The 17789-nt window shown below is 45.6% G+C and overlaps 2 protein-coding genes across 5 annotated transcripts; one reads left to right on the top strand and one right to left on the bottom strand.

The window, feature by feature from the left end:
- Positions 1-965: 965 nt before the first annotated feature.
- asphd1 (aspartate beta-hydroxylase domain containing 1) lies at positions 966-6092 on the bottom strand. Of its 3 annotated transcripts, none has more exons than XM_047571294.1 (6): positions 5834-6092; positions 3742-4213; positions 3429-3635; positions 2094-2301; positions 1647-1760; positions 966-1562 (listed from the first exon to the last, which is right to left on the bottom strand). In XM_047571294.1, the coding sequence occupies exons 1-6, from the start codon at positions 5863-5865 to the stop codon at positions 1453-1455; spliced, it is 1143 nt and encodes a 380-aa protein (XP_047427250.1). In that variant the 5' UTR covers positions 5866-6092; the 3' UTR covers positions 966-1452. The 3 variants fall into 3 exon arrangements, with proteins under 3 accessions (XP_047427250.1, XP_047427252.1, XP_047427251.1); XM_047571296.1 differs by lacking the exon at positions 5834-6092 and adding an exon at positions 5187-5324; XM_047571295.1 differs by lacking the exon at positions 5834-6092 and adding an exon at positions 4342-4625.
- On the top strand, positions 5337-17765 carry sez6l2 (seizure related 6 homolog (mouse)-like 2). Of its 2 annotated transcripts, XM_047571281.1 has the most exons (19): positions 5337-5484; positions 6112-6186; positions 6271-6399; positions 6493-6708; positions 8947-9080; positions 9279-9471; positions 9555-9740; positions 9815-9989; positions 10489-10652; positions 11599-11793; positions 12338-12476; positions 13083-13279; positions 13946-14137; positions 14249-14443; positions 14545-14736; positions 15027-15065; positions 15162-15279; positions 16343-16454; positions 16535-17765. In XM_047571281.1, the coding sequence occupies exons 2-19, from the start codon at positions 6129-6131 to the stop codon at positions 16562-16564; spliced, it is 2664 nt and encodes an 887-aa protein (XP_047427237.1). In that variant the 5' UTR covers positions 5337-5484; positions 6112-6128; the 3' UTR covers positions 16565-17765. The 2 variants fall into 2 exon arrangements, with proteins under 2 accessions (XP_047427237.1, XP_047427239.1); XM_047571283.1 differs by lacking the exon at positions 16343-16454.
- The last annotated feature ends 24 nt before the right edge of the window (positions 17766-17789 follow it).

Here is a 17789-nt window from a genome sequence, read left to right as displayed (position 1 = left end):
CTTGCTTCGCGTCACATGTTCAGGACGGATCCCACGCCATGAACCTACACACACACACAAACACACATACACAAACACACATACATACATACATACCCACAAACATACGACCACCGCGTAGAAACCATCTCAGGACTAATCTGCCTCTGTGGCCTGGATTAGTCCGGCCTCTGTAATCCTCATCATGGGACCCTCAGATGAGCAGATGGCAGATAAGATAAAATCAAACCACTAATTCTGATGCACCGACGGAAAAACTGACTAACAAACAAACACAACAATACGAGGTTAATGAAGCACAACGAGTCCTAGAAGTAGATCAAGCTTTTAGGCTGAAAACTTCTGGTCGGACATTTTAATTTTTCCGTTTGAATGAGTCGTTAACCAAAGACCAAAGCTTTTTTTATTCCTCTGAGATATTTAGGACTAGTAGGAACTATAGAAACTATAGAAACTATAGAAACTATAGAAACTCAGCTTTATCTTTGGACGGGACGTAGTTTTTTGGGAGAAAGAAAGTCCTCATATGTGGACACGGGGATTATTTCATTGTGTGACACAATAAAGTCACTAATGTGCAACAAATGTATAAAACTATTTCACCTGAACACTGTGAAAAAACAGTCCCAACGTCCTCAAACGAGTACTTGTTAATTAGCAAAGTTAAAGCTCGTTACTGCTGATGGAATGTGATTAATTTATCAAACTAGAAAAGTGACAAACAAACAAGTTTCAACTGTAAAACTTGATGAGGATACAATAAATGTAATGACGCTTTGCTACCACTAGATTTCAGACAAGTGTCCACTTATGAGGACAAAAGGTCTAAATGAAGCAGAATGATCTGCCACAAATGTAAAACTTAATAATTTTTCCATTTACTCGCCTCGTTACAAAGTTTCTTTTGTTTCTGACGTCCAGTCTGATTAAAGCACAGATTCACACACACACCAGGATCACAGGAGTTGATTTATGAGTCATTTAAACACAACAGAAGTCAAATTTAATTCAACTTAAGTAAAACATCAAGAAATAACAATGGATTTCTGTTCAGGAACAAACACAAAGAAGAAGAAGAAGAAGAGTCACAGTGTCCATGAGTTCAGACCTGTGTGGTTTTCACTGTGGACAAATAAATTTAAATGTTTTCACAGTTTCTTGGTTGAATTAGAGGCGTTTCACAGGTAAATAAATCTTCCTGAAGTGTGGGCGGCGCATGCAGCATTAGCAGCATTAGCAGCAGTAACCATGCGTTCACTAGACGTTATTTACAGCTCCTAACACCAGACGGGCTCTTTGTGCCTCCAGGTGACGTCGGTTTATAGTTTGGTGTGACTTCCTGGATGAGGCGGTGAAGCAGACGCCACCCGGAGCCTCGTGTCTCTGTCAGGGCGGATTCACACAGTGATTGACCGACTGGAATGAAGCAGGACTGGACCTGGAGCACAGGACTCAGAGGTCCGGGCTGAAGATGAAGTCCAAGGCTTGTCTCTCCGCTGCCGCCACGTTGGGGTGCCAGAGGTCCACGCTCAGAATGACCCGGGGGCCGGAGTCTGGGGGCCCTGGACACAACGCAGAGAACGTCACTTTCAGCGACGACAACACAAAGCAGGGTTTACATGTGGAGCTGAGTGCGGTTCTCTGACCCTTGTGGGACACGGTGTGAAGGAAGGAGTCATCCACCAGGAGACAGTGTCCCTCGGACCAGCACTGAGGCTCCCCCCCCACCACCAGCTCACACAGAGGTGGAGTCTGCAGACCTGCAACAGGCACTTCGTTATTTTAATACTTTAAATGTTTAAAATGTGATGTGTAGCCTCCGCCAAGAAGGACACTCAGCAGTGTTTAACACTGAGAGGATTAGAGGCAGAACGAAAAGACCAAAGTGGATTCTGACCCAAAAAGTTTAGTTTCCTGTGGTTTCCTCCTCCTAATGCATCTACAATCACCCCAGTTCTATGTTAGAGTCTCACAGGGATCAAATCAAACGTGTCTCTGATGTTTTATGAACTGGTCTAAAGTAAAACGCTCCCTCCTTCTAGTTCCTGAATCCCTGCATGAAGCCGGAAGCTGAGGGTGTTTCTGTGACGTACCGAGGTGACAGCGTAGCCGTGTGTTGGTGGGTCCGTACGAGCTCCCCAGCGTCGCTCCGGGCCCCAGCAGCCAAAACCCTGCCGAGCCCAGCGAGTTGCTGTTTATAAAAGTCCGCAGGGAAAAAAGCGTCCGGTAGGTACGTGGACAGGAGCGACAGTTCCCTGCGACGCTGACACCAGCGCTGTACAAGGGAAACACGGCCTGACCCTGAAAGACACGACAGCACAAGTCTCCAGAGACAAACTCCAGCTTCAGATCGCGTCTGTCTGCTCAGAGCTGGACCAAGGTGTTTTATTCTCCCTGCAGAGTTACGGCTTCTCTTCACTTCACTTTGCTTTTTAATTATGTTATTTGTGGGTTTTCCTCATAGCTGATGCCAAACAAAAGGATTTGATCCAAAACTGTATGTGTCTGAAACATCCATCAGAATAGAAACACAGGAAACTCATTCTACCTTAAAGTGTCTGATTCAGACTCAGATCATGAGCCGAGAGGCAAACTTTCCTCTTTATTTTGGCTGTTAGTGCAAATGGCACAATTTTTTGTAACAAAGTCTTTCTCTACACAGATTTTGAAATAAAAAAAAAATAATAATTCAAATACATCAACAGAACACTGTAAAAAATAATGTAGCACCCTCGTCCAAAAACTGATATAAAAACGTAACTGATTCATTTTTTTGTCTGAGTTTTTCTGAATAAATCTCTTAAATCACTTCAGCACTTTGTAAAACTACCAACAATCAGTCATTTTGAGGAATTTAACCCTTTAAATGCAAATTTGATTACTTGAATTGTTGTTTTTACGAAAAAAAACATTAAAAATTAGCTAGTTTCCGTAAAAGAATAAAAAATGTTGGGAGGCTGAGACTTTCTTTTTTTCATAACAGTCTTGGGTTTGAGATTATAATGAATATTGACTTGATTACATTTTTAAAATTTAACAAATGTCTCATTGACGTCCATTATAACTACATTTATTAATTAAGCCATGACACAATAAAATCGTTCATTCTGTGATATCAGGTTCATTTAGGAGAAAAACTGTCAAATTTGTAATTTTTAGTCAAAAACACTAAGTTGTTATGAATAAAACGTTTTTTGATTATTTGATTTTTTTTTGTCCTTGTGTTACTGAGCTTAGTGGATATTATGAGGTGTGTGTGTGTGTGTATTCAATTATTTTAATAAAATGATTTTGTGATGGATAAAGACACTGCTCTCTCTCTTTCTAGACGACTATTAACCAGAGAGAGTTAATTAAAGGCAGCTCTCCTCTCTACAGCTGAGCCTGTTAGTTTCATTCTGTCAGTGTCTGTGTACGGTCTCGTGTACCTTTGGTCCCAGGCAGGTCCAGCCTAGTTTGGAGTCGATGCCTCGCTGGTAAACAGCCTTGAACTCAGCCAGGATCACCGGGTAGTTGGCCTCCAGGACCTCGATGTCGTGTCGATGAGCGTCACGTGGGAAGAAGGGAACACTGGGTACGTCCGGCAGGAAGAAGAGATGAGGCTTCTGGATGGTGGAGTGATCGTTCAGTCTGACCTGAAGAGAGAACAAGGAGAATACGTTTCCTTCCTCCGCTCTTTACTCTCAGACTTTGAGTTTAGAAGCTTTACAGGTGAGGTGAGGCCACATGGGTCGAACGTACCTGGTCGCGGAGGCCTTTGTGGATGCGGCCCATGCCCACCCAGCTGTAGCGCTTGGCGTACTCCTGCAGAGCTGTGTACAGCCTCTTGGCTTCTGCAGACGCCTGGGGAGGGAACAGGGCATGACTCAGCACTGGGGTGAGGTAGCCCTGTCCCTGCTCCTCGTCCTCCACCGTCTCCATGGAAATGAAGGGTTTAATGTGATCGCTCCTCGACAGCTTGGATCGTGCACTGCTCTTTGTTCCCGTGCAGCCCCCCCCGCGGGACATCATGGAGCGCCTGGAGCTGGACTTGAGCTTTCCGCCGTGATGGTGGCCCGGCATCGGCAGGTCGGAGCCGATCCGGTAACAGTGCCACAGGAAGAGGAGCAGCAGAGTCCAGAGGAGGCCGCTCAGAGACTGGACTCCCAGCTCAACGTACGGAGACAAGGGCAGCGTGTTCATGGACCAGTGCATCCTGTCACTATGGGAGACCCTGAAACAAGAACAGAGATAGAATGAAAAATAATACATGAACTGGACTGACTCAGAGGTCAGGACTCTAGAGTCAGTGATAAAGAGTCCTGGTTCAAACAGGCAGCTCATTCATGTCTTTACTTTTACATTTAATCTCCTTCAGGCTCACGTCACGGTCCCAGCATGCACAGGGAAGACATTAGTGAAACATTCAGGGCAGGTTGATGTGTCCACCTCCGAGGCTCTGACTCTGTGTTCTGTGGGTCCTGGTGTCATGTTCTGGGTGGATGCAGACGGAGGTTGAACACTTCACTCAGAGACTCTAAAGCTCTGATTCATCAAGTTTCCAAAAAAAGCTCAAACTCTGACTCATGTCAACATATGATGTCTTGTGTTTTTTTGTGCTGGTGGATCATTTAGCTCCAACTGTTGACAGAAATAAGATTCCATTTAAGATGATTATATTAAATCTGTTAAACTAAGTGATAATATTGAATAGAGAGAAAACGTGGAGTCAGAACTGTTGCATTTGGTCTGAAAACACATAGAACCCAGTTTATCAACCTGGATAATGATTTTATTATCATCATTTCCACAGTATGGGAACATTGGCATGCACGGTTGCGCATGCACGGTGCGCGTGCGTGTGTGTTTGGGGTGGAAGGATTCCCCTAAACTAACAGGCGTATTTAAGCTCAAGGGTTTCCTAGTTGCACCAACATGGACGGTCGTCCCCGCTGGAGCCTCTGAGCCGCAGCGTCACACACATCCGATCAAACGTGGATGGTTTTCTCTCCGTATCTCCAGCATACATTTTGTTTTTGCTCTGCAGCAGCCCCGCGGCTCCGCTGGCTCCTCTGCCGCCCGCGTTGGCGCAAACATCCAGTCATTCCACGAGAAAACAAAATGTTGGCCATGCACACCGGGCGGGACACATGCAGCGGCAGCAGCACTTAGATTGAGCCGGACGAGCTGCGGCTCTGCCAGGTTACCTTGATCAGCCGTGCAGCGTTGCGTCGGACGCGCTTCTTCCACGCAGCCTTGGTGGACACAGCTCCTCCAGCGCTCACACTCTCACAGCGGAGAGCTGGCGCGTCAGGCTGCAGTTCCAGCGCCGCGCCGCTAGAGCGCACCTGGAGCTTCAACACAAATGCCCTCACATCATAGCCGAATGCGTCAACCACACGGTAACCAGCTAGGGGCATCTCACCAGCACCAACCCCGCCGTGCACTCGGCCTACAGCAACAGGATTCCCGACAAGAGACGGAGGAGCGGACGCAACCTGGAAGGTAAGCGGCAGGTGCCTTTGAGCGGTTCGCGCGGTGCTCGGTGTCTCAGCGGTGGAGACTGCTGCTAAAAAAAATCTTCCTCCGCACAAAGAGGGCCGGGGGAGGTGCGAGTGATACTGCCTCGTATGGCCCCATCATTTTGTCACACACGGGGCATTTTCACCGATCAAACGGCTCGAATGACCGCGGAGGTGTTTAGTGACGCCCCGTGAACAGGTTGAGGACGGTTCTGAGGAACCATCCGAGGCTCTGGGCTTTTTTTGGAATAGCGCATTTTCGGTGTGTTGCAGATTTGGATGAGAAAACGCAGGAGGAAGCTTGAATATTTAACCAAAGCCCGTGTGCGCACCTGCTCCTTCCTGCCAGAGCCGATCCCTCCATCAAAGCGTCATTTAATCTTCCTCTTCTTTAACCTGATCATCGCGGACTGATTGGCCTGAGCTTTTAATCCCAGCCAGTCTCTGTGGCCTGTGTGATGTAAACATGTGACTGTTAATTTGCTCTCCATCACCACTGCTGCCATCGCGGATTATTCCTGTGGCTCTTGCAGAGATGATCAGATGTGAATAATCACCTCCATCAGGCAGAACTCATGTGTTTGTGATCCGCTGCCTTTAACCTTCTCAGGTCCTTCATCCAGAGCCATGGGGTTCACACACCTCGCTGTGCTGCTGCCTGTCATCGCCGTCCAGCTGGTTTCAGGTACATGAATGTTCTGTTTGTCTCAGCTGCACATTAACAGGCCGTTTATTTCACTCTGCTGTTGGTTTATTCTGGCTCTTCCAGGTATGAGCTTCATGACTCCTGAGCCTGAGACGCCACCAACTTCCAGCCCGGACTCGTACCCGCTGGGCGACCTGATCCACGCCGCCCTGCAGAGTAAGGAGTATTTGGGACGCGCTGCTGCAGGCTCAGGTGCAGGTTCTCTCTGCTCTTTATGACACAGGTGACTGTGTGTGTTTTATTTGTTTTGTGACACGGGAGTTTGTGAACCTTGTGGCTCCACAGGTACCACCACCAACCCGACCCAGGCCGTGCCGGGGCTGGGCCAGACCGAGCCCACAGCGACGGCCATATCACCAGGCCTCCTCACCACGGCTCTGAGCCCCTCTCCTGCTGCCAGCCAGACCGGGGGAAGGAACACCATGTCTTCAGTGGCCATAGAGGAGGAGACAACCACCACTCTGATCACCACCACCACCATCACCACCATGCACATGCCAGGTACATCCACCGAGCCTCGGTCACACGTTTGTTCCCACACCTAAACGCTTTGAGCAGGTACCTCAGAGACTCTGGAAGGAAACGCCGCCTTGAAGGAAGAACAACGAAGAGAAGCTGACAGAGGAGGTAACAGGAAACTAAAATATTCATGATCAGACAGCAGGTTACTGCACAGTCAGTGAAGACGTATGCAGTATGTACTTTTAATGTTTTAGAAAAGTTCACTACTATTACATAAGCAGTCCGTAGTGAGCAGCTAGCTAGTCTGAGCAGCTTCCTGCTACTTAACTACATCCTTAAATGATATTCTACTGTATGCATTTTGAATTAAACGTGGAATATTTGTGTGGTGATAATATCTCTGCACGTGTGATGTTTGCTTTGTGCAGGAATAACACGCTTCTCTTATTCTGCATTTGCAGGATTGTTGCTCTGAACCTTCAGAGAGACACAACAGGAGGAGAGTGATGGTGTCGTCAGGGAAACCACACATTCCCCCATCCCTCTCCTCAATAACCTGAAGCTACAATCACATTAGTCTGAATTGTTCAGAGATGACTCCAGCGGCATGCGTCGCCTCATCCCACTCTGAGGAGATAGTTTGGAAAAGACATTCAGGGGCAGTGAAGTCGTCTGAGCCCAAAATCACACAGTTCATCTTCTGCTATTAAATTAAATACAGAATCTATATGAATGTAGCCTTTAGTTATTCCTCTAAATGAATCCATATCAGCCTCATAGGACGGGACTCTGCAACAGAATGAGCTCACGTCCTCTTACATGCATCAGGTAAAACCTTAACAATAAAGTCTAAATATATCACAGAATCACAGAATCAGGAGAAAGTGTTTGAGCGAGTGAACACTGACAGCAGCGTGATGACAAATCAACACCTCGTGACCAGAATACTGAAAGCAGGTGGTGACGGGTGCATCAGCGTCTTTCATGTCAGAAATGACACCATCACAGCTTCTCTGCCTGAGATCAGAGGCAAATAGGAGAAACCGAAGGTTGTCCACGAGAGACGCAGGGAGAGAAATGTCATCAAGATAGAGACGCTCCCTCTGGAGTTTCATCGCGTCTTTACATCGTCTTCCACGTAGCAGAGAAAGCTCATGAGCATCAGCGAAGATCAGAGAGCTGGAGATCAGTCGCATTTTCTCCTCAAAAAGAAAAAGAAGAGCTGACTCCGTCCACACGCTGCCGGTACTTTTACGTTCTGCTTGTTTCGCCCTGAAGTATTTGGGGTGGATAATATATAAGAGGGTTACCGAGGCAACCAGAGCCAGGGGCATCCGCCAGAGACGACCAGAGAGCGGCTTTATACGTTTACGAGCCTTCCTGCAGTGAGTCGAGACGTTAAATAATGAGTCGGATGAGGACGAACAAACAGAAAGGACGGACGCAACCGAAGAGGTCTGACGTGTAATACCGCTGTCAGCCACTAGGTCGAGTCGCGCTTCGTATTTCCGTCGTTAAGTTGATGTGAGACCTTAAAAGAGAGACAGCTTGTTGTTTCCTTCCTTTCTTTTAAATGTGGTCACTTTTGGCTACGAAAAAAAAAACAACAAGTTCCATGTATTTTATCTAGCCCACGATTTATTGTTTCTGCCCCTTTATTTGCGGTCACTGTCGGCCTCATGGACCGGAAGGCTGCTTTCTCTTCAGTAGTATTTGGACCATAAATGCTGATTCAATAATATGACTCTAATGAATCATCACAGCAGCTCCAGAGTCTGTCACACAGTCGATAAGAAGAAACATACGCGCCACAGCTGGTGCTTCACCTCAGCGTCTCCTCTATGTTCACATAGTTCAACTCTTTTAATTATCAGATCACTGACAAACGTCCAGAGCACAAACTGGAATGATCCTACTGAATACAGGGATGTTTAAACCTGTTTAATGCCTTTATTTTTCTTTTTAAATTGTATTTTGTACGGATACGTGAACACTTTTTATTTAAATGAATGAAGCAGCCACCGTCAGAATGAACGATGAGTCTCTGCACACGTTCTTCTTTTTTTAAAAAGTCTGATGTCTTCTTCATTTTAGTGTCTGATGAACTAAACTTTAATAATAATAACCTCCGTACTGGCCGTGCACCTTCATCCCAACAAACATCTCGACTTTCTGTGGAAATCTACGTAAAAAGCAGCAGATGACGTCTTATTGTGCAGAAGCTCGTCTCTCAACTCTTCTCTTCTTCTTCTTCTTCTCTTTCTCCTCCTCTTACAGTGCAGTGCAACGCCACCTTTTCAGCGATGGAGGATGTTGTCGAGTCACCGGATCCTGCAGCGTCGCCATCTTTTTCTCCTCTGGAATGCACCTACAGCATCACCGTGTATTCAGGCTACGGGGTGGAGATTGAGGTGATTAGAAACCCACTGTTTGTGATCAGTTGCCTCTGAACATAGAGGAGCTCACTGAACTGCAGCTTCATGCACATGTGAAAGCATCTTAAGGGTCATTTCATATCTGCCAGCGTTTATTGGTGTTGTCTTGAATCACGGCTGCTTGTCACAGATTATTCATTAAAGACAACGACGTGTCGTCTGGTTCCCCCCCAGGTGAGGAAAGCCAACCTCTCTAAGGACGAGTCCCTGATGATCATGAGCTACGGGGGCTCAGGACCGGAGCTGTTAGCCAATGAGACCCTGATGAAGGAGGGTCAGGTGATTCGCAGCACGACCAATCAGGTGTACATTCACTATCGCAGCCTCCGACAGACCAACCACGGCGTGTTCAGCCTCCACTATCAAGGTACAGGCCTGGTCTTCTGTCGTCCTCTATCACGCTGCTCTCTCTCTGAATAACTTCATTAGCTCTTCGTCCTTGGTCTGCAGCCTTCGTGCTGTCCTGTCCCTTCCCTCTGTCTCCGGAGGGCGGCGGCGTCACCGTGATGGACATCCACCCTGGAGGTCAGGCTCACTTCCACTGTAACCCCGGTTTCCAGATCCGTGGCCACGAGGTGGCGACGTGTGTGAACACCACGCAGCCCCGCTGGAGCACGCCGGAGCCTCAGTGTGTCGGTGCGTGGACCGACGCCGTTAAACGTAGCGGCGCCGGCTGCTCTCTGCTCACGGACTCTGTTGTTTCTCCTCAGCCGTGTCCTGTGGATGCTGGATCCGTAACGCCACCGTGGGCCGGATCCTGTCTCCGTCCGTCAGTAACCACAGCAACGGAAACAATCTGAGCTGCCACTGGTTAATCGAAGCCAAAGAGGGACACAGGCTCCACCTGCACTTTGAGAGGATTGCTCTGGATGAAGACGACGATAAGTACGTTTGTGTTCTAGACTCACGGTCCCAGGACGTTCTCAGAGGACCGAGGTCTGGATTAACCTTCGCTTCATTAACATTCAATTTGTTTCGACACTCTCCCCTTTATTCTCCACAGGCGTTGTTCTGTTAGGGCCTAGTAGACTACACTACCCATAATGCACATGGATAGTCTTTTGCAGACTTTGTCGGTGGGATCTGAAAATCAAGCCTCCTCATCTTTTTGTTGCTTAAATGCAGACGACTGAACAAGACAAATATAAGAGTTAAGGACGGTGTTGACTTTAGATGCTTGAGTGAAAATTCTAAATTAACCTCATTAACTGCAGCTAGTAAGTTGTAGAACATTATTAAGTGTAGAGAAGCTGCTGTGGTGTGAAATAAGACGACTTATCCAAGCGACCAAGCAGGAAATCCTCCCAGTAGACGACATAATCTAAAAACAGAACATGGAGCCTCACATGTAACTTCTAACCATCAGGCCTTTTGTCCCTCTCAGGTTCGTCGTGCGCAGCGGGAACAGCTCCCTGTCTCGGAAGCTGTTCGACTCGGACCAGGATGACGTCCCTGAACGTGGGCTCCTGAGTGACGGCTCCACGCTGTACCTGGAGCTCACCGCCGACTCCTCCTCCATCCCTCTGCCGCTGGCGCTGCGATATGAGGGTGAGACACTCGGCCTGCATCCCTCTTTTCTTTTTTTTTTCCTTACATGAAAGCTTTTCCACATTCAGCAAAACAGAGCATCAGCAGCAGAGCAGCGCATCCCACTGACCCCCTTATTCTGAATCACTCAACACCTGGGTCAGCATCCTGTCTGGGAACACTTAGTCACGTTTCTGAATTTAAAAGTCCTTGACTCCAGCCCCAGAGAACCAGCAACGAGTTTCTTTAGATAAAAACTTAAAGTTGAACTAAAACATGTTTGGTGGTTAAAGATCATCATGGTGTCACAAGACACGTTTGTGTTAACAATTCAAATCCTTATTATATCAATAGTCCATCCCAGAGATCGTATATAAATATGGACTAAACACGTCTCCTCCATAGACTGTATATAAACATGGACTAAACACGTCTCCTCCATAGACCGTATATAAATATGGACTAAACACGTCTCCTCCATAGACCGTATATAAACATGAACACCACGTCTCCACTTCCTCTCGTTAGTCAAACTGATGCTATTTTCCAGGGATATGAGCGGCACCATCTTGTGAGTTTGGAGTCAGAGTCTGATCAGAATTGTCCGAAGGCAGAGCCACGATGTGGCTCTAGAGGCTTCGGCTTCACTGTAAAGGAGCAGTTCCGCCCTCCATCTTTATGTAGTCTGTAGTTGATGTGTGATGGTTTCCATGTACATCCCATAACCGTCTGGACTGACCAGTTACTGACTAGCAACCATCTCTCCTGTTCAGATGAACCTGTGAGTCTGTCGGCGTCTCTTCCTGCAATAAAACCATAACAGATGCTGAGTGAATCCAGTCTCCATGCAGCGTTTATTATTTGTCTGCATATTGAAGGAAGCTGTAGACTGTCTCCATGAGGCTTTGACATTCAGCAGATCTGCAGAGATAAAGCGAGTGATTTCTGTTTCTTCGTCTGCCTCCAGCGTTCGATGATGAGCACTGCTGGGAGCCCTACCTGCCGCATGGAAACTTCAGCAGCAGCGACATCTCCTACCAGCTGGGCACCGTCGTCACCTTCACCTGTTCCCCCGGCTTCGTCATGGAACAAGGTTCAGGGACCATCGAGTGCGTCGACTCCATCAACCCCCACTGGAACGACAGCGAGCCGGTGTGCAGGGGTGAGGATGCACAGAAATGATTCTCCAGCTCTCATCTGTTTGTCTTTCTGGGGTTTTTATCCTCATTTCATGGTGAAAATCCAGTTTCTTCATTGTTTCCTGTAAAGAGACCTGACTTCTGTCCACAGACAGAGGCTGGAGTCAGACATGTTTGTGATGCAGTAAAAAAGTAATGAGGTTTTATAGTGTTTAAGTGGTCATTAGATTATTTAACCTCTTATCATTCCAGCCCATTTAGGACATAACCAGAGTAACTGATGTTGCTCATGAAGATGTTGGAGCTCATTCATGGTCTTTTAAAAGACAAGACTCTGAAGTTTCTATCAGTAAAATCAGAATAACTCTACGTGGTTTAGTTCTGGAGGAATCAAAGTTAGAACACAGTTAAAAAAGAAGAAGCTGAATCTAAAAATGACTTTTATGAGTGAAACCAGAAGGAAATGGCGTATTTCATCACGCAGCATTTCCTCATAAACCACCCAGAGGAATGACTGAGGCTTAATGCAAAGGTTTTGATCTGATCACCTCTCCCTCATTATCTCAGCTCTGTGTGGGGGGGAGCTGACCGAGTCCTCGGGGACGATCCTGACCCCCGACTGGCCCCAGAGCTACTCCAAAGGTCTGGACTGTGTGTGGCAGATCCACGGGAACGAGGAGAAGCGCATCGAGCTGGACGTCCAGATGTGAGTTCAAGTCTTCAGTTTCAGTTCAATTTAGTTTGTTCTTTATGTTCTTTGACCTCCTGAGACCAGAGATTTAGTTTGGTTTGCAGTTTTAGCTCCTCCATTTGGGAAAAGTATAAAAACTAAGCTTCATCTCTGAACGGGAAATAGTTTTTGACATAAATTATGTCTTCATATGTGGACACAAAAAATAGAAAACTGTTTATTTTAATACCTGAACTGTGCAAACAATGAAATCTCAATGTCCTCAAACAGAATTCGTTAAATTTGCATCATATCAAATTAGGAAAGTCAGTAAATATAATTAAAGAAGTTTGTCCCTTGTCCACTTCTGTTATCGGCTGCAGAGTAAATCCACTCGTCCACCGTCGTGTTTTTACACTGACAACTGTATTGACTGTTTGCCACCACTAGGTGGCAGACTAGAGGGTGAACTTATGAGGATAAGAAGCTGCTACAAAAAACTAAAACCTCATGAGGACACAGGGTCTCAGGAGGTTAAAATGTCTCTGAACGGTGACCTAAATATAACAATAATAATAATAGTAATAATAATAATAATAACAATAATAAAAATGATGCTGCCTCTCTCTCTCTCTCTCGTAGCTTAAACATCCGCCTCACCGATGTGCTGACCATCTACGACGGCCGTGACCTCATGTCCCACGTGATCGGCCAGTACCTGGGCTCCAGGGAGCGTTTCCAGGTGGTGTCGGGGGGGTCGGAGGTCACCATCCAGTTTCAGAGCGATCCGGATGATTCCAGTTTCATGCTGAGTCAGGGATTCCTCATCCACTACCGCGGTGCGTTCACTGCCCTTTCTCCCTCTATATGAATGTATGATGTGATGTTTTTGACTCTGTCTTCTCATCTGTATTTCTTCACTCACTCATGAATTCAACACAAGGAAGAAACAACCTCTAAAGGGAAAGAAACGGAAATGATCAAGTCTTAGTGTGACTGTTAAAAGTCTTGGAACGAGGTTCAGAGCCAAATAAGAGTCTAAATATATATTATTATTATTATTATCATCATTTAATATTCTATATTAAGCTATCCCTTATCACTTCATTAAAATATGTTGGATTCATCTTAATGTGCATTTAAAGAAATTAAAGCAAATATATAAAAAATGTCTAATCAGCTTGTGGGGAAATCCAGTTTCACAAAATCACATCCTGCTGTGAATGATGAAAGGAAATTTTATTTTTATTTTAAATGATTTGAATAAAAATGAACAAACAAATATTGTTATACAGGGGTATATTATATTATGTGTATATAGATACACATGGTATGTAAGTGGAGGTGTAGATGTGCTATGTAGAGCATATAGTAAATGATATATTAAGCATATTTTATTATAGGTGGATAAATAATAATCATAGATTGTTATCGTGCATCGTCCTACTTTGAACATCAGCAGCCAAAGTGTTGTTGCTTCTTTTATTTTGGACTTTGCTCTGCAGAGGTGGAGCCCAACACCTGCCCCCCCCTCCCTCAGATCGAGTTCGGCTGGATCAGCTCCGCCCACTCGTCCCCCGTCAGAGGCAGCGTGTTGACCTATCAGTGCCAACCGGGATATAACATCAGCGGCACCGACATCATCACCTGCCAGTGGGACCTTCGCTGGAGCAGCAGCCCCCCCACCTGCGTCAAATGTGAGCCGGCCCCCCCCGCCACACGTTTTATCATTAAACCTCCAACAATGATCTCAGTTAAAAGATGTGTCTTTATATTTGTAAATGTGATCCCCCCCCCCCCCATCACAGTCCAGCAGTGCCCTGATCCAGGAGACATTGTGAACGGAGCGCGCTCAGTTCGCCCAGAGGCCGGTTTCGCGGTGGGGACGGTGGTCCGTTTCTCCTGTAACCAGGGTTACCAGCTGGAGGGTCCCATGCAGATCTCCTGCCACGGGCGGGACACCGGGACCCCCAAGTGGAGCGACCGCAGCCCCAAGTGTGTCTGTGAGTCCCCCCCCTCACCCCCCCGGCCTCCCCCAGCTTCCAGCGGCTTCTCCAGCCGAGTTTACGTACGTGACTGTTCTCTGTGTGTCTCTCCGGGGCAGTGAAATACGACCCCTGCCCGAACCCGGGGGTCCCCGACAACGGCTACCAGACCCTGTACAAGCACAGCTACCAGGCCGGGGAGACGCTGCGCTTCTTCTGCTACGAGGGATACGAGCTCATCGGGGAGGTCATCATCAGCTGTGTCCCCGGGCATCCGTCTCAGTGGAACAGCCCCCCGCCCTTCTGCAAAGGTAGAGGCTACGGAGCAGAACCAAATATAAACTGTGCATTTAACAAAAGTCCTGTAGAATTTAATATTTAATAAAAGCATTTAATCAAAGTACTGTAGAACTAAGATTAAGCAGCAACTAGAGCCAGTCACATAAAACAGGAATGAAATGATAGAAAATAAACCAAATATCATAAATTAGATCATAAAGTGTCCATGCGTGAATAAGTGAGGTAATATTTATTCTTATTTATTTATTTCGGACTTTATCTTTTTAATAATATTTGTCATCTCTCTTTGTCTCGTGTTCAGTTGCATACGAGGAGCTTATGGAGGATCACAAACTAGAGGGTGATTTCTTCTGTCCTCCCTTAAAGATAAATACTTTTATTAGCTTTTATCCACGTCTTTGACTCCTTCCTCCTTTCTTTTCTTCGTGGTTTCCAGTGTCTCAGCCGTTCGAGCCGTCCCATCAGATCCTGAGTGAGAACATCGCGTTGGCCATAATCCTCCCGATCATCCTGGTCATTCTCCTGATCGGAGGAATTTACATGTACTACACAAAGTAAGTTTTCATTCAGTCCAGTTTAAAATGTTCAAACCATAGACGGTTTAGAAACATGGACCCACATTTCCTCCAGACTCATAGCCCCGCCCACACTTCCTCCAGGTTTGTGATGCCCCGCCCACACTTCCTCCTGTTACACAGTTTATACACTGTACTTATATGTTAATATTTATCCATTTATGGAGCGGTTGGCATTAGGAATGAGTGATAACTTACACGATTTACCACCAAAAAATAAAATAATACGATGCCCTGGATTAGAATTTACCATTTCGCAATAAGTGTGATAAAAGTTGATGATGTACTTGACATCCTCGCAGCCGCTTGCAGCTCACCTCTGGACCTGGTTGGGATAAATGGGGTAAATTAGAGTGACCAGACGTCTCTGATGTCTGGGGACAGTCCCTGTTTTAGATGACCTGTCCCCCGGTTAAATATGTCCCCAATTTTAGCTTTTTATGAATGAGAAAAAATGGTTTTGCGCAGACTACAACAACAGTTATTAGGGTAACCAGGGGAAATGCTATAGACATCACAGACATAGCAGTTTAAATATGGTTTTTATATGTTTTTTATGTTTATTTTTTTTTTATCTTCTGCTGTAAATGTCTCTGGATTTCATTTCAGAAATCTGGTCACCTCACCTTCAGTCAGTCCTTCCCATTTAATAAGCAAAGCAAGAGTTAAAAAGAAAGAACCGAAGATACGTTTTTTAGCCCATGATGCCCATGGTGGTCATCGTTATGTCACATCCTGTTTCCATAGCATCAAATAACGAACTAAAATGAAAATTGTCTAAAACATTGACACTTGAACATTCATCAACATTATATTAGCTACCTGAAATGACTGAAAAGATCCTTGAAAAAAGAATATCGATGTGTATTTTAGTGTTTTAGTTTGGCCCAAGTCCCGCCCACTAACATGGTGGGGGGGTGGAGCTTATGAGCTGAACTGCAGCCTCCAGCCACCAGGGGGAGCTCTGCTGGCTTTCGGCCGCCGTCCATCTTTGTACAGTCTATAGTTTAAACTCATAAATCTCTGTCCTCTGATCCGTCAGCATATGCAGACTAGAGTGGAAGCCTCTGTTCTGGAAGTCTCTGTCCCACACACACTCCTACAGCCCCATCACAGTCGAGTCCGACTTCAACAACCCTCTTTATGAAGCAGGGGTATGTTTCCGTTCCCGTTTGACTCATTCTGATTTATCATTAGAAATGTTTATCGACTCGTTTCCTGTTGTGTTTCACAGGACACGCGGGAGTATGAAGTATCTATTTAAAGAGTGAGAATTAGGAGCCGCAGGAAAATCCTTTGTGAAGACACGTCCCGAGTATCGTGGGGCCGAAAAACACGATTTTGTATTTGTTTTTTGTTTTTTCTGAGTTTGGATTCTGTTTTGCCGCCCCTCTTTTTTTCCTGGTTTATGAGTCATTGAAGTGCTTTACTTTGATTCGTTGCACTGATGCGGTGTTTTGCCAAATGTGGGTCCAACTCTCTGCGTGGTTTAGGACCGGTGCCTTATGAAGGAGAAATAATTGGCAGAAATAATTGTTTAGAGAAGAAAAGCAGAGAAGGAGAAGATGAAGGGAACTGGATTAATTTAATGAGTTAAATCATTACGAGGCCAAAACATTAGAGAACCTGGCAATACTTCCACCAATCGGACGTTATACTCGTCTCTGTATAACACACACACACACTGTTAAAAGAGTTGATTTGATTTTGTGTTAAAATGATTTTCTCTTCCTTATGTTTTCTTTCTGTGTGTAACACGCACACACAAATTGAATGTAAATATCTGACTTAATATTGAGTGAGGCTGATATATATATACTTAATTATATATAAGCCTCATATACAGTATATATACACACACTTATACGTGGTGGCGGGAGGTTATATATTTTCATTATATACATATAATGAAAATTCAGTGCCAAAATATAATGTTAAATAACTTAATGTCCATAAGTGTTTCATCAGCTGTTGAACTAGTGTTTCCAAAGGCAGTGTTTATTTCCTTCTTTGCTGTTTCTCGAGTCCATCGCCGCCCACCGTCACGCGTAGAAGAAGAAGAGGAGGTGAGGACATGAATGTCATTATGCTTAGAGCATGCACTGATTGTAAATTATATTGCTTCTGCTCAGACCTATTTAGCTTCTCAGTATCTCTCCATCGTCATTCTAGTTACTGGCAGTTATCATTGTTATCAGATTTGATGTTGTATGCACTATGTTGATGAAAAATTACCGACCTGGCTGCTTGTTGTGATGCATTATGTACTTATTTCCAACCGATGGTCCGGGCGGAGGATGTCGTCTCATTGCCTCTGCCAGCTGATGGATCTTGGAGGCTGTTGCTTTGTAGACTTAATTCTTCTCTTATCATCAGTAGCATTTCTTTGCTTCATATATGAATACACACTTTTGAAGGCAGTGAATTATTTGCTGAAGTGGAAATAAACTCTCTGTTGAATGGTGTAAAGCTTGTATAAATGGGCTCTT

Source organism: Mugil cephalus, chromosome 20 (assembly GCF_022458985.1).
Source record: "Mugil cephalus isolate CIBA_MC_2020 chromosome 20, CIBA_Mcephalus_1.1, whole genome shotgun sequence".
NCBI classification, from domain to species: domain Eukaryota; kingdom Metazoa; phylum Chordata; class Actinopteri; order Mugiliformes; family Mugilidae; genus Mugil; species Mugil cephalus.
The sequence above is the reverse complement of the archived record's forward strand: the minus strand, read 5'-3'. Positions and strand labels throughout refer to the sequence as shown.